General features: G+C 34.9%; 6 protein-coding genes across 6 annotated transcripts; 3 read left to right on the forward strand and 3 right to left on the reverse strand.

Moving 5' to 3' along the window:
* Positions 1 to 1,325: 1,325 nt before the first annotated feature.
* Positions 1,326 to 2,606, forward strand: NCS57_01386800 (TauD domain-containing protein; the record flags this gene model as incomplete). Its single annotated transcript, XM_053063488.1, has 4 exons — positions 1,326 to 1,742; positions 1,814 to 2,134; positions 2,240 to 2,341; positions 2,403 to 2,606. The coding sequence occupies 4 exons, from the start codon at positions 1,326 to 1,328 to the stop codon at positions 2,604 to 2,606; spliced, it is 1,044 nt and encodes a 347-aa protein (XP_052906821.1).
* A 132-nt stretch (positions 2,607 to 2,738) lies between these two features.
* On the reverse strand, positions 2,739 to 4,445 carry NCS57_01386900 (Arrestin-C domain-containing protein; the record flags this gene model as incomplete). Its single annotated transcript, XM_053063489.1, has 4 exons — positions 4,312 to 4,445; positions 4,100 to 4,243; positions 3,294 to 4,047; positions 2,739 to 3,245 (listed from the first exon to the last, which is right to left on the reverse strand). The coding sequence occupies exons 1-4, from the start codon at positions 4,404 to 4,406 to the stop codon at positions 2,739 to 2,741; spliced, it is 1,500 nt and encodes a 499-aa protein (XP_052906822.1). The 5' UTR covers positions 4,407 to 4,445.
* A 680-nt stretch (positions 4,446 to 5,125) lies between these two features.
* Positions 5,126 to 6,559, reverse strand: NCS57_01387000 (Zn(2)-C6 fungal-type domain-containing protein; the record flags this gene model as incomplete). Its single annotated transcript, XM_053063490.1, has 1 exon — positions 5,126 to 6,559. The coding sequence occupies one exon, from the start codon at positions 6,557 to 6,559 to the stop codon at positions 5,126 to 5,128; it is 1,434 nt and encodes a 477-aa protein (XP_052906823.1).
* A 473-nt stretch (positions 6,560 to 7,032) lies between these two features.
* Positions 7,033 to 8,137, forward strand: NCS57_01387100 (uncharacterized protein; the record flags this gene model as incomplete). Its single annotated transcript, XM_053063491.1, has 3 exons — positions 7,033 to 7,578; positions 7,687 to 7,906; positions 7,968 to 8,137. 3 exons carry the CDS (start codon positions 7,033 to 7,035, stop codon positions 8,135 to 8,137), a joined length of 936 nt encoding a protein of 311 aa, XP_052906824.1.
* Positions 8,138 to 8,888: 751 nt separating this feature from the next.
* Positions 8,889 to 9,485, reverse strand: NCS57_01387200 (uncharacterized protein; the record flags this gene model as incomplete). The annotated part of the gene is made up of 3 exons (XM_053063492.1): positions 8,889 to 9,119; positions 9,228 to 9,340; positions 9,419 to 9,485. The coding sequence occupies 3 exons, from the start codon at positions 9,483 to 9,485 to the stop codon at positions 8,889 to 8,891; spliced, it is 411 nt and encodes a 136-aa protein (XP_052906825.1).
* A 1,805-nt stretch (positions 9,486 to 11,290) lies between these two features.
* On the forward strand, positions 11,291 to 13,298 carry NCS57_01387300 (uncharacterized protein; the record flags this gene model as incomplete). Its single annotated transcript, XM_053063493.1, has 5 exons — positions 11,291 to 11,407; positions 11,466 to 12,085; positions 12,567 to 12,691; positions 12,740 to 13,202; positions 13,256 to 13,298. The coding sequence occupies 5 exons, from the start codon at positions 11,291 to 11,293 to the stop codon at positions 13,296 to 13,298; spliced, it is 1,368 nt and encodes a 455-aa protein (XP_052906826.1).
* Positions 13,299 to 22,953: the final 9,655 nt, after the last annotated feature.

A 22,953-nucleotide genomic window follows, 5' to 3' on the forward strand; every position in this document is an offset into this window, starting at 1 on the left:
CACCAGTGATTTATTCCTAGCACTGGAAGCCCAGATTAACAGACATTATGCTTTGTCTACCCAACAAACGATTACGAACATAAAACTGAGATAATAGGTCCTGATTTAGTGAGTAGATGGAACAGATTGAAGCTAAGATCCTGTTCTCAGGAGATCTGCTGCTTCGTAAATCTGTCTCATGAGAGAAATTGGGTTGACACGACACATTCTGTGGTGCATGTCAAAATATAAGAAGGAAAGATCATTGATAAATATGCTTTTATCTCTGAACTCATAAGAAAGTGAAATAAGTAGTGCCATCTTGCACTGATTGCCGTTTAGCACATATATGGTTGCTTCTGTGTAAAAGGGAGAACACGATGCTCAGAACACCTGCTTGCTTGATCCTGCGACGCGACATTCTGGTTGGAAAAGGAGTCAAAACTGGCAAAAATAAAAGAAGAGCTGGGTTGTGAACCAGCTGAATGTTGCAATGCCACGTCAAGGGATCGAACCTTGGACCTTATCATGTCTACTGTACTAGAAGTACTAGTACTAGTGATACGCTCTACCACTGAGCCAACGCGGCTTGTTATGACTAATCAGGACACTATGCTGCTCAACTGCTCTGGTGCTCAAGCTGGCGAACTGACCTTCCTCCAAACGCTACCCTAACTCCCATCTCTTCACTCAATAGTTGAGTAACGGGATTTGAGTTGAATATATGGTAGGTTGTAGGCCTTGAGCACGAGAGGGGTTCTGTGCACCAGCTGTCTTGATGGCATCGACACTGTGGCGGAGTCTGTGAAGTCGGTTTAACATACTGGGGTAAATGCCCTCCTAATGCGTAAGTCAGAGTTGTAGTATAGGTGCCTTCCCAGACCATCGCACAATGCCAAATAGGACCATTCATTTTGCAAGGATGCATCTTATCTGATACGCCTTTATCTAATACAGTGGATGGAGTGTGCCCGTGGTTGGAGAACGATATTGGTAGATGGCGTGCGCGCGTATTACAATGTCATCAACTCACCCAATCGACCCCGAATGTAGGTAGACCTCTTGCAGATCATTCAGTCAAGGCAGACAGACAAAGGAAAGGATTTCGTTATCCAGACGCTAAAATTGTGTGACCACACCCTTCTTGTCTGCTGCATTTCCGCTCCAACCCCATAGGCCTGGAAGAGGATGTCATGAATACTCCGCAAACTGACGTGATAGCTGCGGTAGAATGTGATTTTGGGGAAGCATCAACAGCAAAAGTATTAATATGCCTTGCATCAGCCTGGAGACTGGGCTTTAGTCACTGATCATCCATACTTTCTACTCATTTCGCTTCGGTCGCAATGTCTACTACCACCACTCAGACCTCAGGCTCGACCACCACGGTCAAGTTGGCCTTTGACACTACACTGCACAACAAGTACAAATATGGTGCTTATCTCCCGGTGTACGATGAGACAACCACATTTCCACCATTTCAACCATTTGAGTTCAACGACCGTGGACTGGTTGCGAATAAGGCCAAATCCAATCTCTTCCCAGAAGGCAATTCCGATGTGCAGGTTTCCAAGATAACTCCCGTTATCGGAACTGAGATCCGTGGCCTTCAGCTTTCCCAGTTGAATGATTTGCAAAAGGACGAGTTGGCCCTCTTGATTGCCGAGCGCGGTGTCGTTATTTTCCGAGACCAGGATTTCAAGGACATCGGTATTCAGAAGCAGAAGGAGTTTGGTCGCTACTTTGGCCCACTGCATATCCATGTGAGAGATACTGAGCCTGTGACTTTTCATCGCCCTGAGGTCGGGATTGCTAACGGAAAGTTGTTTCATAGCCAACTGGAGCGCACATCAAGGACCATCTGGAGTTTCACAACATCTATCTTGGCCCAGATAACGAATACCGGAATGAGAGCAAGCTTGACAAGCTGTCTACCATAGGCTATCACTCTGATGTGTCATACGAGCACCAACCACCAGGTATCACCATTCTGACTCTGCTGTCTGTACCTCCTTCAGGCGGAGACACGATTTGGGCAAGCCAAACCGCTGCGTATGCTAGACTCAGCACCCCAATCAAGACTCTTCTGGAGGGTCTACGCGCCGAGCATAGCGGATACCCTCAGGCAGAAAAGGCGCGTCGAGATGGCCGGCATGTGAGACGGCAGCCTGTGAAGAGTGAGCATCCCATTGTCAGGATCCATCCGGTAAAACCACCTACGAATTGCACATGCCATGCCATCGTATTGAATGATGATTAGGCCACCGGACAGAAGGCGTTGTTTATCCAGCCAGGTTTCACCAAGCGTATAATCGGACTCAAGCAAGAAGAATCCGACGGGTTGCTCAAGATTCTGTTCAAGGTGCGTCGTCATGCCTCCATATTTCTGCCAAGTAAGTAACTAAGCGAACTTTTCCCAACAGCATATCGCGCAAGGGCAGGACTTCCAGGCTCGAGTGAGGTGGGAGGAGGGGACGGTTGCACTCTGGGACAACAGAGTTACTGCTCACACCGCCGTCAATGACTACAATGTGCATAACCCACAGGAAGGACTGCGCCATGGATTCCGAATCACGACATTGGCCGACAAGCCTATTGGAGTGAACGGGCTGGAAAGCGTTTGGTAGTCTCTTTCGTATTTAGGCAACTGCTGGCATTAACCCACATTCTATTGGGACTACCCTTATTAGAGACGGAGTGCCTGGCGTAGTGGCAATCAACGTAATTTTGGCATAAATCAAGTTGCACTTGATGACGAACTAACACCGAGTTTCGTTTTCTCTGCCTGCAACTACTGTCATGTAATCAGGAAGTAGGGAGTCTCCAGCTTCTACGTGGGAGCGCAAGGGGCTCCGCACTGCGGTACCGTATGTAGGGACTCTGCTTAACTCAGCCAGTTCGATGGATTCATCGATCGTCTCGGACGATATATATGCTGCTGCATCAGCAGCGTTGGGTTGTGATGTTGAGGCGCTGGAGTTGGCTTGCTGCTCTGTCTGAGTGCAAGTTGCTGATATAAGTCGCCATGACGCGTTGGCGCGGGGCGAGGAGGATGTTTGGATACTCGAATATTGTTGAGATGTAGTATGTTGCCAGCCAGATCTATGATCAAATACTTGGTCGAGCACATGTTCTCCATACTCTGGTGGTACATCAATCCCAGGCATCAAGCCTGGTGATCCTGTCGTTTGGTGGGCGATGTTACCTTCTTCGTCTGGAGGCATATTTGGAGAGATAAAAACGTGGACTGGTAAAGCCATGTCGAGCTTCAAACGTTAGTGGACATCTTGTCAGTGGCTTCAGGCATTACTCACTTTGGACATATGTCCATCCAGGTTTCGCAGCGGGATAAACACCTTGACCTTGTGCTTAACCTTGATGCCTTGTACCTCCAAGTCTTGGATGCATTCGCAAAGCCTCCTTGGGATATCGAGCGTCTTGTTCATAACCCAGCCTTCCTCTCCGGTCTCCTCGATGCAGTCTTGCCAGTCCTGATCAGTTGCATCAAACTCCCAGCGCTTGACGATACGCTGGACCTGGTGATCCCTTGAATAAATTCGGTGTCTGCTTTGAGCTGAAAACTCGCAAAGTTCCCACAGAGTCACCTCGATACGTCCCAACACCAGACCTTTGGCAAGAGGTGTGAATCGCATGTCCAAAGTGGTTGAGCCACCAAGTACTATAGCCTTTGTAGGAATAGTCACTGAGTAGTCAATCTTGTCGACCCAGAGATTTTCGATTCTCATCGTATGCACGAACTCCAGAGCGGTGAGAGGTAACGTGCGGATTATGCGAACTCGCTTTCGAGCATGCTGTTGGCGCCCCAGTTTGCTTCGGTTCATAGTAGCCTCCAGGCTATAAATGATGCTTGCTTCAGGCATCCCCTCCACCGTCTCAGCAGTGCCACTCGGGATGACATACTCAAACGGCCATTCGTAGTTTCCAGCTGGCAAGGTCGTGTTCTTGTCATCCGCCCTCACAAATGGGGGCCATTTGTGCATGAGTATGGCATTGCTATGAGATATGCCTGGGTCCGATGTCCACCTCCTCATGGTTAGCTCAATATTCCTGTGCAATTTCTCAAGCTCGAGGCTTGAAATATTAGCTCCGGATCACGTACGACTGGCGGAGAGTACCGCCGAAACAAAGTTGAATTGTTTCGACTCTGAGTGGTGATTTCAAGCAGAGCACCACAGCCCCTTTCAGAATCTGGTCGGTGGCTTCATCCTCGCCGCCCCGAAACACAATGACATCTCTTTCGAGTCTAGAAATCCGATCGTTAGAACAGTTCCTCGTCTGACGTCAAGACTGGCACTCTGGCTAAATACGCACCGAATTTCGAAAAGGGAACATGCACAGGCCGATTCGCGGTTCAAGGGTGAGCTAAAATGTTGACCACCGAAAATACGTCCAGTGGATGGTTGCATTCTGCTGCTAATAGCCAGATAAAGAGCGCTGTGAGCCTCTATCGGATATCTCGGAATTGGGAGTTGTGCAGAGGAAAAGGAAGATGCCGGGAGCTTCGGAACAGAAATACCTGGAAGTCAGACGGATATAAGGGATAACAAACAATAGAGCCAGACTCCGTTGGACCTGCCTGACCTGGCGTGACTGAGGCGTCGGACCCTTGGCCTGTCAATATCCCCGTCGGCAAAAGGTTCCGAGATGGTGACGTGTTGCGCCCGGCACATGCTACTCCAAGTTTCCCCGACGGGGTTTATCAATGCCGGCATTGGCATGTGACGCTGTATCCACCGCGGCTGTTATTAGTCCGCGAGGCCGCTGAATCTTGTCCCTGGTTGCATGCTTGATTGAACTCTTTGGTGCGTCATTGATATACTATTCAATGCCTCCATTCGGTTGAAGAATGGGCTCTTTGGGACTGCATGATGCCCTCAATGCCCTAACGAGTAAGGAATCGAACATGTCGACACAACGGTAGAAGAGAAACTGATCAGCATTTAGAAGCTAATATTTTTCTGAATGCAACTTGCATGGCCTTGGCTGCCCTTTCATTGACGTCGTCAAATCCTGGCCTTGGCTGATACTGTCTCCCGAAGCCGTACTAACGAGGCCCGGCAGAATGAACCATGTTGCTCCGGCAGCAGTGGATCTTCTCTTGTCTCAGATGCCGGTCTAGTCGAGATCAATACGTTAAACGCACGTCATCGTTGTCACTCGCTGTTCTAGAGACCCAAGCCTCAACCCTTTCAGCTCCCCACATGATGGTAAATAGGTTCCTCGCCATTTCGTCAACCTCAACAGCCTTTGCAGTGCGGAATAGGCTTTCACCATCCAAGCTACAAATGAAGAGTGGATCGGCATTTCGACACTCTTTTGCCCAAGTGGATGCAGATTTTGCGTCCCAGATGTTTGAACTGGCTGTAAACTGGATACCACCCTGACACTCTGCCCATGACTGTCGTATCGTGAGATAGACTCCTATCATCGAAGTTGCCAGAAGCCAGGTCCGTCGTATGCTCTCCGAGAGAACCCAAGATCGCCACAGTCGTGGTAAGGGATCGCCGTCAAAGAACTCATCAGCGGCTGAAGCGCTTGTTGATGCTGTTAAGTCGCCTTCTGGGCTTTGACAGATATCCGGGTCGCGAGGAGCAGCATCCCAAAGTTGGCGGGTCCAGTGAAGGAGAGTCTGAACGCGCTTCTCGGCATTGGCTCGAGCCCTTATGGACGGCGAAAACAACCCCAGGACTAGGTGTACAAACAAGGACTGTGTACGAGCCAAGTGCTCTCGTGTGTCGAGGGTGCGAGACACGCTAATGTCCTGGCTGCTACTTGGATAGGAATCTTGGTATGACTTCAGAAGTGATGCAACCCGAGCCTCGAGGATATCATCAATGACGGCCTCGTTGGCTGGTGTTTTAGTGTTGTGCACTGAAATTGCGGTGAAGGCGCCTTGGATAGAGTCGGGGAAGCCTGTGTCAGCGTATAGTTGGCGATGAATGAAGGGGCTGTGGCAATGGACAACCCAGTTGGTGAACCATGTTTGTATCCCGCGTATATAGTTCATACAAACAGATGAAGAAAATGTCGGGGTATTAAGCGAAAGATGACGTATCGTCCAAGATTCAGGCGCAAAAAAGACTCTGAGACTGTTGGCTGGACTGGAGAGCGCCGTGGTACTCGTGGCTGATTGGCACGTTGCCGGGTCCTGCATCTCTGTTGGCGATATAGAAGGACCTTGAAGGTTTAGGACGGGAGGATCATGGTGTTCTTGTGGTATAGATGGCTGCTGAAGACCGTGCGACAGAGGCAAGGGATCATCTGTTAGAGCGTTCCAGTTAATGAGGCTTCGTGTCCACTGGTTCAAGTCGATAAGATCGTCGGTCTCGTTCGAGAAGGTAACCTCTGTAGAGCCCAATGTACCGTCATTGGCTGAGAATTGACAAGGGGCGTTGCTGCAGCCGTCCTCGAACGTATTTCCTCTCCTCCTCTTAGTGGTAGGGTAATGGCAATCGATGTCTCGATCTTCACAGCGGCCACACGTTGGCTGAGCCTTATCGCATCGCCGTTTTCCGCTTGTGCAGGCATAGCAAGCCTTCAACTTTCTAGCAGACCCCATAGTGTCTACTAGGTTTGCGGAAACTGTGGGATGTTCCGTGGGCGGATGGAAGGGAACTTGTCAGAATCCGAAGCCAAGACGCGTTGCAATGTCATGTCTGGTTCGTGATCTGCATTTGTCAGCCGCTGTCTTGCGGGTTTTGTGCGGAAATGCTGCGGAAACCTTGCGGGAGTTTGGCCTTGACAGGATCCACCCAGCAACGTGATGATGGACTGGCCCATGCCTCCAGTCATCAAGTATCAGAGTGATGGGAGGATTTTGCAAAGACAGAGTCAGATTCGTTATCAAGCGGAAATTTTGCGGGTTTAGTTCATTGCGCAACATAGAGATCAAAGAGGGCTTAAAACTGAAGATGTTAACGTTGAACGCATCGAGACTCATGAGATCTCTATAAAAGCACCTAGTCTTCCTCACATTCACATCTATCATCAAGCTCATTATCACCTATCGTCTATACCACAAATATTTGCATTATGTCGGCCCCTACAGACTCACCGCGCAAGGCAAACCCATGGGACTCTGTTGATACTCCCAACGACTCTCTTACCTCCGTTGTCCACCGCGAATCTTATCCCTCCATCTCTCCAACTCGCTCTGAGCTTTCCCAGGCTAGCCGTACAGTTCTTGTCGCTGGTGGCTCTACTGGTATTGGCTTCAGCATTGCCGAATCTTTTGGTGCCGCTGGTGCAACACGCATCATTCTGACAGGTCGTCGCCGGAGTGCGTTGGATGAAGCCTTGGCCAAGATTAAGAAGGCGTATCCCAATGTCAAGACTCTTGGTTTGGTCAGCGACTTTGGAGATGACACGGACGTGGAGAAGCTTTGGAGTGGTCTTCGACAGGGCGGCATTTTTGTCGATATTTTGGTTCTAAATGCGGCCAAGATGTGGCTACCTAACACTCTTCTTGGACTGGGAAGCCAGACCGTGAAGGATGGATTTGCATTTAATGTGGTCTCACCATTCCTTTGGATTGAGTGGTTCTATAAGCAACGGGAGACATACCCTTCAAAAAAGCTGGTGAGTGTTCAGACCCGCTCTGTAGTCCCCTTGTCCACGGGAGCGGCGAAATCACATCAGCAACTCCCGCGTACAGACGGAATCAAATGTGAATTAACAAATTACTAGATCTTAATCAACCTCACATCTGTGGTCGTACACTCCCCAGACCTGGCCGGCCCTGTTCCCCTCTACTCCCTTACGAAGAGCGCCTCCACCGCAATGATGCAGACCATTGCATACGCGACACCCGTCAAGGATATGCAGATCATTAGCATTAATCCAGGCATGCACTACACCGAGTCTTTCCAGCGTTTCGCAGAGGCGGACAGCTTCCCTTGGGACGATAGTAAGTCGAAGATGGCAATGCCTGTCCACTTGGAGGCCATGTAGGCTAACAACTCGACTAGTCAAGCTTCCTGGCGACTTTGCCGTGTGGGCGGCATCGGACGAGGCTGAATTTCTTCATGGTCGCTTTGTATGGGCAAACTGGGACGTTGATGAGCTGCAAACGGGGCCTTTGCGGCAGAAGATCGAGAATGACCCCGGCTTCCTGAAGATGACGGTCAAGGGCCTTTAGGCGGCTAACAGTCCCGATAAGGCCCTGGGCAAGCTCAGCGTGTGGGAGTATGTCCTATGTATTTATCTAAGTGCGAGATATGGTCCCAATAAAGAGATCAGCATACATGATGAAGTTGGGTTGTGCATTCAGGATTATGCTACTGTTGGCCAGTTGCTCGTCTGCTACTGGCACAGCGACGCTACCACAATAGCATACCAGGTTGATAAGAAAATGATAGCAAGGTGATAAGTCAAGCGCGAACTAGCCTTGAAAAGAACTGCGTTGTGTTGCAGGCAGGATGCGAAATCTAAGGAATGAGCTAGAGTCCTGTTGTGGTAGCTTGAGTTACTCGTCTGGACCAGTCCCACCTCCAAGGAAGTAGGAACTGAGCCGCAGTATCGAACCTTGAATAAGATTTGGGTCGCGCTCTTGATACGGGTTCGACTTTTTGGAGGAATCGCAATAGCACGTGTTGAGGATCTGCTGTGGCTCGAATTTTACACAATTGGCCGTGTTTGGTCCTTTTCTGCGGTCAACCTATCCTAGCAGCAATAAGTCTTCCCTCCGGCTTGTAGTTGCTCCTTGACGAGGAGGAGGTATCATGAAGTATCTATGTAATATATAATAAGTCCCCATAACAAATTATAACCCTCTAAGCTAATAAGCTTCAGGCAGCACTCATTTCAACCCAACACAAATACCTCCAAAATGTAACCTACAAAGGTCCCATACAATCTCCTCACGTAACCAGGCCACCAATATCAGGTGACTAAATGCCCTTGGCGACTTGTCCAATGTTAACGACACCCAAAGCGCTATCCAGCGAGTCGAAGTAGCCGTTACTGTTGGCAGCGAGGTTCTTGTCAACAGCACCAATGTCAGCTCCATTGAGGAGCTCTCCAACAGCTTCAACGACGGCAACCAAAACACTCAGCGGAGCGCCACCTTGAAGGCTTTCCGTAAGCTTCTGAGTCAGGGTAAAGTTCAGGGCATCTTCAATCTAGGTTCATGGTATGATGGTTAGCTTGTGATTGCCAACATGGAAGTCTCGATCAAAAGGGGCAATATTTCAAGATACTTTCAAAATGAACTGAACAGAGAGACATACCTTTCTCAGAGAAGGGCCGAGAACTTGGTTCAGCAGATCAGTGATCGGAGCGTAGCTAAGCCCAGAAAGAAACGAAAGAGGATCGTTCGCCTGGGGAACACGAGCCTCGATATCTAGAACAAAGAGACGAAGTCAAAAGTCAGCAAGTCCATAGCTTCACATATCTTCTCTCGTGTTGGGGTATATCATACGGGAGTGCCCAGCAATGGCGGTGCCCGCCAGAACGGCAAGGACGAAAGCGGAAGGGTTGAATCGCATCTTGGGAGTGAACAGAAGAGACGAGATTGGATATGCTATTGCTCTGAATATTTCATCTTGGCTTTCATGCCATTTCTTGTCCTTTTTATAATGTACATTGCTCCCCTGTCTTGGGAGACTCGATGGAAGCTGTGCGCCCACCCCGCAACAGATCGACATGTTAGCCTCATTCCTAGAGCTGAATACTCAAATCTTCGTGTATTGTGATCTTTCGACGTGATTTTGGAGTCGATGGGCTCATTGTGTCCGAGACATAATCACAAAAGATCGGCAATGGTTTAGAGTCTGATCACTTCTATCGGCAATTGCTGGCTTGCATTCTTCCGAGATGGCCGGCCATAAGACACAAACTGAGTTAGGCACGGCACCAGAGAAGATGACGCGAATGCAAGGGTGGTAAGTCGAGGGCACTTTATACAGTAACAAATGCAGAACTCTCTAATGAGGATCGATAATGTCAATATTAAGCGTCCAAACATTGTCGTTAAATGTCGGTCAATGTTCAATTTTCAGCGTGGATGGCGCCATGCTACTACTGCCACCTCTAGTTAGGCGAGTTGTCGGCGCCCGTCTTTTACGACATTCCCTTCTCGATAATGCATTCTCGGCAGTTGCGTTGAGCTGTCGCAGCCTGCCAGGGTAGCTTCGTGTTTTCAACGCAAGAAGGCGATACTAGTTCCTTAAGCCATGGCGCGTATCCCAATATCCATTACCGGTGACATCAACGGAGGTTATATGACGTCTTCAAAGTGACCGAACCGCGCCTGCGGTAAGATGGACGGCAGCTCTTGTGTCGTGCACATTCAGGACGATGTACCAGTCAATACCTGAGCATCAGATACTTGGTGACTCGCCTTTGGTGAAGCCTCGCAGTGCTCTGGCGCCTTGATCTTCTGCGAGGCGTTTGTCGGTGGTTAAAAAAGAGTCCAGTGCTCTGAACAGCATAAGGAAAGACACCTCGAATAAGATAGTCTCCCAAGAGGATAGGTCTCCGTCTATACCACACTCAGTTGTGCCGCGTCTTGATTTCTAAATAACACGGCAGTGGGTAGGACATGGCGGGTTTGTTAGGCCGCCATGCTTATGAAACGACCAACGATAGCCATGATTTTACAACGAATGAATAGCGAAGATGACCTATGGAGACAGACCTGGATGTGGAAGATGGTTCTTGAGGAACTGATATAGGTCCATATGCAGAGGGATGTCTGTGTAAATATTGGACTCAAGCCCTAACAATGCTCATATCAACCATAACACATAGTAAATCCTATAGACATTTAGATAAAATCTATAATATCTCGTATAAAATCGTTCTTATTTTTTAATGACCGGTCTTTGGTATAAGCCATAAGCTTCGTGATAAAAAACCAGGATTTGTTATTATTTGGTGATCGATCCTACCCTAAACTCGGAGCGCGAACAGTTTGGTAGGACCATTTGCGAGATGCCCAGATATGCAACGAATTCCATGCCTCAATTCACATCCTTCCCGGTCCTTTCCCATCCAGTGAGTCTAGCCCAATTGACTTCATCACCCAAAAATAGTGAAGACATCGGAAAGAAGGCTTGAGGCAAGGTGGCAAAGTGGAGATAGGGCTATGAATCAGTGACGTCAGTGTAAGCGAGCCTAGCTTTATCGCCGAAGAACAAGATACTTATCGCCATCGGCGATAACCAGTGGGAGCTGGAGCAGTAACTGTCTATATAAAGGTGATTCGACCTACTAAATAGCGTCCAATAAATGACAAACATTGATCTCCATCTACCACCTATTGATTCTCTCTCTACTCACCGCCGTTACAATGGACTCATCGCGAAGCAACTTCCAGACCCTCAAGGGCAAAGTCGCCATCATCACAGGTGCTTCCCGAGGGCTTGGTGCGGGTTTCGCGTTTGAGTTGGCCCGGAGAGGTGCCAAGGTGAGTTCCCGTTAAGATACTGAAGAGGAAGAGCAACAGGATTCTGACAAGACCCCAGATTGTGGCAACATATACATCTCCAAACAGCGAAAAGCTCGTTGAGGAGCTTTCAGCGAAGATCGCCTCACTCGACCCTCCGTCTCAATGCGTTGGTGTCCGGGCAGACCTCCGAGAACCTGACAGCGCTAAAGAGATAATCGAGCGAGCCATCAGCGCGTTTGGACCTCAAATCGACATTCTTGTCAACAACGCAGGCGCCGAGCTGGTAAAGCATCACACTGATATTACACCCGCCGACTTTGACTACATCTATCGCCTCAACGTGCTCGCTCCACTGCTCCTCCTCCAGGCTACAAAACCTTATCTCCCTTCTGCAGGCGGTGGCCGAATCATCAACATCTCTTCTGTTGGCGCACGATACGGGTTTAAAGGCCTCTCTTTGTATTGCTCATCCAAAGCTGCACTGGAAGGCATGACGCGCTGTTGGGCTGCGGAGCTAGGCGAGGAGGGACACACTGTCAACGCAGTAAACCCAGGGCCTGTGCAGAGCGAGATGTTGGATAACATTCCACAAGATATTGTGGCGATGCAAAAAGCACAAACGCCAGCGGGAAATAGACTGGGATCCGTCGATGATGTTGCCCAAATCGTTGCGTGGTTGGCGTCAGAAGAAAGTCGGTGGGTAACGGGCCAATGTCTGAGCGCGAGTGGTGGATGGGTGATGTATTGAATAGATTGAGGAGGGACTAGGAAAAGGCGGCAAAAAGAACATACAACAGCGGGGATTCGCTGGTCGTCACCGACCCAACTACTAATCCGCCCCTCACTGGCTTATCTATGGGAGAGCGGACGGGATCCCGAGTTTTCCAGTGGGTATGGTCGTATGTGGTAGGTTGGGACTCGTCCCGCCCTCATGAAGACTCCAGTTAAGGCCGGGCGTCCGCGGGATGCGCAGGATGAAATGAGTTGCGGACTTTGGCGGAGCGTCTTCAAGCCTCCATCTGCGATTCCTCCGTGCCGTCTCCGTCGGTCTAAACCCATCCCGCAGTTTGGACTATATTATACATGTACATCCATAGTCAATTGATCAATATCACAAATGCCTTTCCAAAGACCCCAAGGACAATTCTTCTCTTGACTTCTCAACCGCCGTTGAAAGCGCCCTGGGCCACTTGTGGGACTCCATCCTGATGGGGGTCAAAGCTGCCTTTATCGGAGCCGCTGGTGCAACCCTCAGCCATGTTCTTACATGGACATTGCTCGCCGGTCACAACGTGGTAGCTCGTACGTTTCAGCTAAAGTGGATAAATCTCTCTCGCTAACCGTTCCCAGTGGTCCGAGATGCTTCCAAGCTCAGGAAGATCTTGACAAGCAACAATGTCTCGGAAGAGATCCTGCAATCCCAGCTGGTCATAGTTGAGGGCTCTTCCCGCGATGTAACTGCGGTTAGTAACCTTCTTCGACATGAGCCAGATATCATTTTCACTGGCATCACGAGTCTGCCAAGCTTCCATTGGAACCCTCTTCGCCCGATCTCAATGCAGGACTCGACTATTACCGGAGACTCGGCGGCGGCTGTTGTGGAGTCACTTCGACAGCTAAAAGCGAGGAACGCGATTTCGAATTCACCAATTTTTGTACCAATATCGTCTACTGGCCATGGTACACAGCGAGACCAGCCGTTGCTCCTGATCCCACTGTATCTATGGCTTCTACCAGTTGCGCAGGCCGACACAGCAGTACTGGAGCGAGTGGTACGGGAAGCAGCAACGCAAGACAGCGCACCGCTTGGTGGGTACGTGATGTTGCGACCGCCGTTATTGACACACGGTCCCATGAAAGGAACAGCGTCCCTTCGAGTGGGCTGGGTTTGGGAAGACGACCTGTATAAGAATGCAGACGAAGTGGAGCGAGGCGTAGAGGTTGGATATACTATTAGTCGACGAGACTTGGCTAGATGGATATTTGAGCAGCTAGTAGAGGGAGATATAAAGAGATGGGAGGGAAAGTGTATAAATGTTACTTACTAGGGAAGTATTAGGTATAATATATTACTCTAGTTTAAAATACTTTTCTTATTACTTATTAAGTTACTAGGTTAATATACCTTTTTAGCTTATAAATATTAGTATTAAATTAATTATTTTTATAGAGCTTTTATTTTATATATTAAAGCTTAAATACTAAGCCTTATAATAAGTTAGCTTTTTATAATAATTATATAATTCTTAAAAAATAAATTAATTATATTAAAGATATATTAATATAAAATATAAAATATAATTTAAGTCTTATATTTTTAAATATATTTAATAATATACTTAAAGTATTAAATATAATTATATTATATAAATTATTATAATATTAATTATTATTATTTAAGTATATATTACTTAATATAAGAATTAAAGTATTATAATTAATATCTTAGTAATTTTAATAATAAAGGCTTTATACCTAAAGCTAAAGATTTTAATAAGCTTAGATTAATAAGATTTATTTATATGACTATTAATAGCTTTAATAATATATTAAAGCTAGCTTTATTTATTATAAATAACTTATATCTTAATTAATTAAAAAATTAAAATCTAACCCTTTTATATAATAACTCTCTTCTCTAATATTAATCTTTTAATTATCTTTATAATTATTAATTACTTAAAGAGATTAAAATCTTAAAAGATTATATTTTTATTATATTTATAAAAAAAGATTTAATTATAATTAATAATAATTATAATTAATTAATAATATATTAATAATTATAATATATAATATAATTTATAATACTTATTATAAATATTAATACTTTTTATTATATTAAATAAAAAAATTAAAGAAATCTTATTATAGTTAGCTAAGACTTAGCTATATAGCTATAGGTATAATTATATTAGGAAATAAGAGTTATTAATATTATAGGTTTTAGAGAGATTTATTCTTAGGGTTAATATTATAGTTTTATAAACTTAAAAAAAGTTAGTATTAAGGCTTAATATTAGACTTAGAGGTAAATAAAAGTCTATAAGTTTAATTAATACAACTTATCTAATTAAATATAAAGTATATATATCTTAGCTTATATAAATATATAAATAATAATAATTTTAATAATAATTTTAATAATAAATAAATAATTATAATATATATAATATAATTAAGTTTTAGTATAACTTTAGGTATAAATTATATAACCTTTCTATCTATATAAACTCTATAACTAAGTCCTCTTAGAGCACTTAGTAAATTAAAGTCTTAGAAATAATATAGACTTACCTTTTATTTATAATTTTACTTTAATCTAGTTATTAAAGCCTATTATATTATACTTTTTTACTTTCTTTTTTATAGATAATTAGTATAAAATTAATATAAATAAGCTATTAAGAAAACTATATTATAGCTCCAGGCGATATACTCTAAGAATACTTAATAGTCTTTTTAATAAATAAAAAGATATTACCCTTAACCTTATAATATTATAGTTCTAATTAATAATAAAAAGTATTAACAAGCTTATCTAGGTAAATATAAGATAATATAAATAGCTATAAATTACTTATTAAAATAAAATAAAACTATAATTAATTTCCTCTAAAGGGATTACTTATTTCCTTAATATAAATAAAATTACTAATTAAAAAGCCTAGCGTCCTTAATTATATATTATAAGAAAGGTAACTTAGCAAGAGGTAAATAAAAAAGCTTATAAAAATCCTTAATTAGCTTAGCTTTATTAAGATAATTTAATAAGGTTATAAATAAAAATAAAAATAAAACAAATAAAAAAAAAATAAAAAGTATAAGCTATTACCTTCTAGGCACTTATTAATAATATATATATCCTTATATAATTTATAGCCTAATTAGCTAAGAATATTAAGAAAAAATATAAATAGCTATTATAATATACTTATAAGATCTTCTTAAAAGATATTTTTATAATAAAAATCTATAATTAGCTATAAGCTATTAAGGCTAATAATTAGCTATATATAGGTATAATATTAATTTAATAAATTAAATAATTAATATTAAAATTACATAACTTATTATAGACTTATTAAAGAAATTAATTATATTATTAACTTATTAAGTAAGAAATTATATTAGGAAAGATTTAGCATATTTATTCTTTAATAATATATTAATCTTAAGCTCTAAGTAAAATAAATTAAAGATTAATTTATAATTATTAAATAAAGTATAAAAAAAATCCTTATATAATACTTTATATATTAAAAAATACTTTATAATATATTAAAAGAAAAATAAAATAAAATAATTATTTATTATTTTTTTTATTATTTATAAAATAAAAATAAAAAAAAAAAACTTAAAAAATAAAGATTTTTTTTAAAAAAGGTAAAAAATAGTATTTAAGAAATAAAAAGACTTAAAATATTTTTTATAATATAAGGTAACTATAATATAAAGTTAAAATATCTCTTAGAGGGCTCTAAAGCCTTATATAAAAAGTATTATTCCTCCTATAAGGGAGGTCTTAAAACAAACTTATCTTTATAATACTTATTAAGAAACCTCAGGAAATAAAGCTATATAAGGCTAAGTAAATAAAATACCCTTAAATTAATATCTTATTAAGTATAATATTAAGAAAAGCTACCCTCTAAGTATTATATATATAAAAAATTAAGCTATTAAGTATATATATATTATATAAAGAGCTATATTAATACTATAAATATAATTAATTTAACCTTCCTAGGACTAAAGGGAAAATACTAAATAAAAATTAATTAGCTTAAGGCTAAAGAAAAAAATAATTTAGAAAACTAAAAAAAAATAAAAACTAAACTTAAACTTTATCCCCTTAGAAATATTAATAAATACTTATACCTATAAATAAACTTACCTTAGTAATTATATTTATTCTAAGAGGGCTTATTAAATAAGAGAGAGGTCTTAGGTCTTATAGATATTAAGATAGAGATTAATATTATTAATATTATTAATATAGACTTTATAAGAAAACTAAGGCTTAAGCCTATTATAAACTATATAGTCCTTAGCCTTAAGTCTTTTAGAGATAAATAAAATTATAAAAAATAATTTATTAATTTTTTTTTATAGACTTATATAAAAAATTATAAAAGATTAAGTAAATTCTTATAAAAGCTAAATTAAAAAAAAAGAATTTTAATATTATTTTCTTAAATTATTTAATAAAATAAGAGGGTATTATTATTAAGTATAAAATTAATATATAATATTATATTATAATTATTAATATTAATTTAGACTTTTTTACTTAATGGCTTATTAAATAAAAATATATATATATATATAATATATATTATTACTTTTTTTATCCCTTTAAAAAAAATAACTTAAAAAGATATTACCTTAGAAAAAAAATAATACTTAAAGTCTAAAAAAAAACTTTTAGCTAAATTCTAAGGTATTAAAAGCTTTTTTAATAAATAAATTATAAAAAAAGTATTAATTTTTTTAAAAATTAATTATAAAATTAATTTAATAAAAAATAAAAAATTATAAAAATATAAATAAAATTATAATATATATAATAAATAAATTAGCTAATTAAATAAATTAATTATTTTTCTAAACCTATAAGCTAGAGATTATAATAAAAATACTATAAACTATTTAATTAATTATTATTATTTATCATATTTTTCCTTAGATATCTTAATTATTACTTAATATATCCTTATATTATAATTAGGCTTATTATAAATATTATAATATTAAACCCTTAGTTATATTAATTTTTTTTAATTATTATTTCTTAATAATTTAAATATTATTTATATATTAATATTTATTTAATTAATTACTTATCTTTTTTCTTTTATTATTATAACCCTTTTTTTCATAGCTAGGTTTTTTTTATTTTTTAGCGCTAATTAAATATCTTATTTACCTCTTAAAGGTCTTTATTCTTAGTAATTAATAAGGTAACCTAATATATAATTATTTTTATCTCTTTCTTAAGAAACCTTAGGGCTTTAAAGATTAACTCTAAGGAGCTACTTTAATACCTTTTAATTTATTTTTAAAGGTACTTAGATTAAAATCTAGCCTTAAGTATAATCCTTAAGGTCTTTAAGACCTAAGAGGTTAAAGGCTTAGTTCCCTCCTTAGTAGGTATTAATATCTATAGCTATATATTAAGCTTTAAGATTATACTTTTTAAGTTAAAGAAAATAAAATTAGCTTTTTTAAAAGCCTCCTTAATATTTCTCTTTATTATAATAGCCTTATATATATTATAAAAAATTAAAAAAAACTTAGTTTTTAAAATATAAGTTATAAAATATTAAATTAATTATTTTATTTCTTAATTATAAGCTTATTTTAATATATTAAAGTATTTAATATTAAGAAGCTATAATAAATAAAATAAATAAAATAATATATAAAATTAAATAATTTATTTTTTATAATATTTTTTAAATTTAATAAATTAATAATTTTTATAATAATTAAGAATTAAGAAATAATAAATATTAATTAATTAATTAATTATATATTAATTAAAGTATTTAAGTTATTTAAGATTAATTTTATTATTAATTTAATTATTTTAAATTATTATAATTACTTAATTATTTAAGAGATTATTTTCTTAATATTAATTAATAAAATAATATTAGTTTATATTAATAATAAATAATTAGATTACTTAGCCTTTTATATTAATTACTTAAATAATTATAATTTATTCTTAGTTTTTAAGTTATATTAATTTTAGCTTTAAATATCTTTTTATACTTATAATAATTATTTTATTTATAATTATACCTATAAGAAAGCTAATCTTATTAAAATTATAGATATTATTTAATTAAATATTATATTTTATAATTATATTTATTATAAGTTAAAATTAATTATAAATAATAATAAAATCTTTATATTTAGCTCTTTACTAATTATATTTTTAAAAAAAAATAAATCTTAGGGTCTAAGTATTACTTAATAAAATTATAAGCCTAATATATTTTAATTAGTAATATATCGCGATTAATAAGTAATTAATTAGTTATTTCTTTTATATTATAAAGCTAAGAGGGGAATCCTTATAAATCTAAGATAAAAATAAAATAAAGAAAGATATATTTCTCTAGATTAAATAGTTAATATAATTATAAGATAGTATTATATTAAGATTAGGTACCTTTATAGTAATTTATAAAAATATTATAATTAACTTTATAGATTATTATAATATATTAAAAGCTAAGTTTTAGTTAATTTTAATAAGCCTAAAGGGTAAAAAGTATTATAGCCTTATAATTAGATTATAATATATTAGGTAGTTAAGAATTAATTAATTAAATTAAGAAGATATTAGATAAGGGATTTTTAGCTAACTTACTTAACTAGTTAACTCGCTTAACTAGCTAACTTACTTATTATATATATTAATTAAAAAATTATTATTTATATATATTAATTAAAAAATTATTATTTATATATATTAATTAATAACTTTTAAAATAAACTTAATAAAATGAAATAAATCTCTAAGATAAATATTAGAGAAATATATTATAAGATTAAAATCTTAAGGTTAAATAAATATAAAATTCCTTTTTATATAAGATATAATTACTTTAAATATATAATTATAGTATTTAAATTAATTAATATTAACCTCCTTTAAGGATATATAAATCTTCTTAAGGTTTTATAATTTCTATATAAAATATATTAATTATTACTTATTACTTAATAATTATTAGCTTATTAATTAAGATACTTAAAAGGAATTAAAATAAGACAAACTTTTAAATTGAAAAAATATATTAATAAGGCTTTCTGAGACTTAAAGCTTATATTTTACTATATAATTATTCTTTAATATTAAGACTTATTTAAATTAGTTAAAATTAAAAAAAAATATATTAATTAAGGTTATCTTAAGTATCTTAATTTAATTTATAAACTCTTAATAAAAATTAATTACCTATTAATTATAAAAGCTCTAAGATATAAAGTGATATTAAATAATAAAATAATAAGAATTTCTTATTATTATAAAGAGCTTAGAATATTAGAGCTATTATTTTTAAGGACTTTTATAAAAGTTTTTTATTTTTATAAATTATTAAGCCCTTACAAGTAGGGTTATAATTTAGTTAGTAATTAATTTACTAACTAATTAACTAAGATTAGTTATAACTAAAAAATCAGTGATTTTTTAGTCTTAGTCTAACTAAAATTAACTTAATTTTTAAATTAAGGATTTTAGTTAGACTAAATTTAAGGGCTATTTATAACTAAGAATTTTTAATTGGACTCAAAAATAACTAAGACTAAGACTAAGGATTTTTTAGCTAGACTAAAAGTTATTTCTTTAGTTAATAAAGAAAAATTACTTATATTAAATATAATTAATTAAAGAAGCTTGTTAATATTATATAAGTAACATTCTTATAAGATATATATATTTTACATTATAAATAATAGAGATTTTTTTTTTAACTTTATATAGCTTAATTAGCGCTGTATAATTTAATTAAAAATTATATATCTTAAATACTTTAATTAACTCTTATAAGATTACTTTCTATTTCTTTAAATTTTAATAATTTTTAAAAGCTTAATAAGTAAAAATAAATATCGCTATAAAATACTCTTACTTTTTTACTATATATAAACATTATAACCCCAGGGTTAAGAGACTTAATTAGGGCTATATAGTTTATTTAAAACTTATATCTCTTAAAAGCTCTAATTTAACTCTTAAAAGAGCCTTAATATAAACATATTATAATTAAGCTAAAAAAGACCTAAATTTATAAAAAAAAAAACTATAATATAATTTAAGTTATAAATTATATATATTATATAATAACCCTAACCCTAGTTAGTTTTGTACATTACATAATAAAAAAAAGATTTTTATATTAAAATAAGTATTATTATAATAATAATACTAGAAAAAAAATAGTTTTTTATATTTTAATAATTTTTAAAGACTTAGTAAGTAAAAATAGATATAAGTATAAGATAATCTTACCTTTTTATAATATATAGAAATTCTAACCCTAGGGTTATAAGGCTTAATTAAGGCTGTATAATTGAATTAAAATTAATATCTTTAAAACGCCCTAATTTAACACTTAGAAGAGCATTAAGATAAAAAAAGCTATAATTAAGTTAAAAGAAATAGCTATAATAATAAAAAAAAGATATAAATATATTATTAATATAAATATATAAACATTATATAAGTACTATAAGATAGTTATTTTTTTCTTATTTAATCTAAATCTTTATTATTACTAATATTATATTTAACCTTAATAGGCTCCTCTTTAGTAATACTAGTACTTTCCTTCTCTTTTAGCTTCTTTTAACCATCTTTAATATTAATTTCTTTATTAGTTAATTTACTAATTAAGCTATCTATATTTTAAATCTCTTAGCTTTTTAATAAAATTACATACCTAACTAATTTAAAAGAAATTTAATTTCTATTTTTAATACTAATATTACTAAAAATTAAAAAAAAACCTTTTCTATAATAATAGAGGTAATAAGAATAAGTAAACAATACGTAGATAAAATAAGTAAAATAAGAAACCTATTAATATTTATCTTTTATTATAATAAAATATTATCCTATTTATAATTAATATATAAAATATATAAGAACTAGCGTTAGGAATAAGGCTATAAATACCTCTCTTTTTACCTTATTTATAGTTAAATATATATTATATTCCTTAGTCTTATCTAAATTATTAATATCTAACTACTTATTAAAGTCTACTTTTATATACCTTAAAAAAAAAAGATTTCTAGAAGTAAAATTAGTGTTTAATTTATTAATAAACTAACTAGGCTCTAAATAGCTGTTTTTTAGCCTTAACCATAATATATATATTTCAATTAATATATATATAATAAATAAATAGAATAAATATTTTTTAAAGGTATTTTAAATATAAACTTTATTAAATTTTTATATACTTATTTAAAAAAAAGAAATTATATTATTATTATTATTAAACTAATAATATAATCTCCTAAAAGGCTTTAAATGCGCTAATTAAAACTTAGGGGCTTAATAGGGTTATAAGAATAAAAGCCCTATTTAATTAAAATTAGTATATATAATTTATAGTTCATTTATAAATAAAAAAGAATTACTAATTTATATTTTTATAAATAAATAAAAATAAGCTTTTTAAAGTAATATTTTTCTAGCTTTTTTATATATTTTAAGATAATATTAAAATAATTAGTATAATAACCCTATATATAAATTAATAATAAATATATAATAAATATATAATAAGTTATTTCCCTTATTAAATAATTTTAACTTATTTATAAAGTCTTTTTTTAAATATTTAAGATTATTATATAATTTAGAAATATATAATAACTCTTTAAGTATAATTAAAGAAGATTAGCCTTATAGCTTAATTAAAGCTATTAAAGAGACCTAAAAGATAGATTTTAAGTCTTTTAAAATAGCCTAATCAAAGTTATTATAAATAATAGTTTTTAATTCTTTATTAAAATTTATTTTAATAATATAATTAATAAGCTCTTTTAACATAAGAGATATATAAATTATATTATAAGTAGAAATTTATAATAATTATTTTATTTATCTAATATATTAATATATTTTATAATAATAATTATAAAAAACAGAAAAATAATAAAAAAATACTTAAAAAAATTAATTAAATATTAAAAATATAAAATAAAACTTTATATTTTTTTTCTTTTTTTATTCTTTTTAAATATAACTTTTTTATATTATTATTGTATTTTATAATAATAATAATATAACATAATTAGGTTATTAAAGCTAAATATAAAGTATTAAAATATACTTAAAAAATATCTTTAATTTATATTTATTATTATAACCTAAGGAAATAAATTTTTTTTTAAAGTTTATTTTGTTTTGAATTATATTTTATAAATATAGTATTTAGTTTATTAAATAAAATAAAAATTTTAAAAAAATAAATAACTTTAAATAAATAGCAAAATAATTATATTACTTAAATATATTTTATATAGAAATACTTAGAAATTCTTTATAATAAAAATAAATTAATTATAAATATATAACCTAATATATATTTTATTTAATTTATTAAACTTATTTATAGTAATATAAGATTAAGATTATAATTAATATATATAATAAGTAAGCGCTATAGTTAAGTAAGCGCTATACTTTTCCCTCCTATACCTAACTCTTTATTTAATTAATTAATTCTTAATAACCTAAGATATTAGCTATTACTCTTAAAGCTAAAGCCCTTCTTACCCTTTAGGCCCTTTAAAATAACCTAAACCTAAGTATCTAATATACTATAAATACCTATATAGTTAATAAGTAATAATTATATCGCTACTAATAAGATATTTAGTCTTAATATAATATTATTTAGAAATTATATTAACTATTTAAATCTAGAGAAATAGATTCTTATTTATTTTATTTTTAATTTAGGTTCGCGATAATTCTCCCCTTAGCTGTATAATATAAAAGAAATAACTAATTACTTATTAATTAT

The sequence above is a fragment of the Fusarium keratoplasticum genome, chromosome 12, assembly GCF_025433545.1.
Source record: "Fusarium keratoplasticum isolate Fu6.1 chromosome 12, whole genome shotgun sequence".
Classification (NCBI taxonomy): Eukaryota; Fungi; Ascomycota; class Sordariomycetes; order Hypocreales; family Nectriaceae; genus Fusarium; species Fusarium keratoplasticum.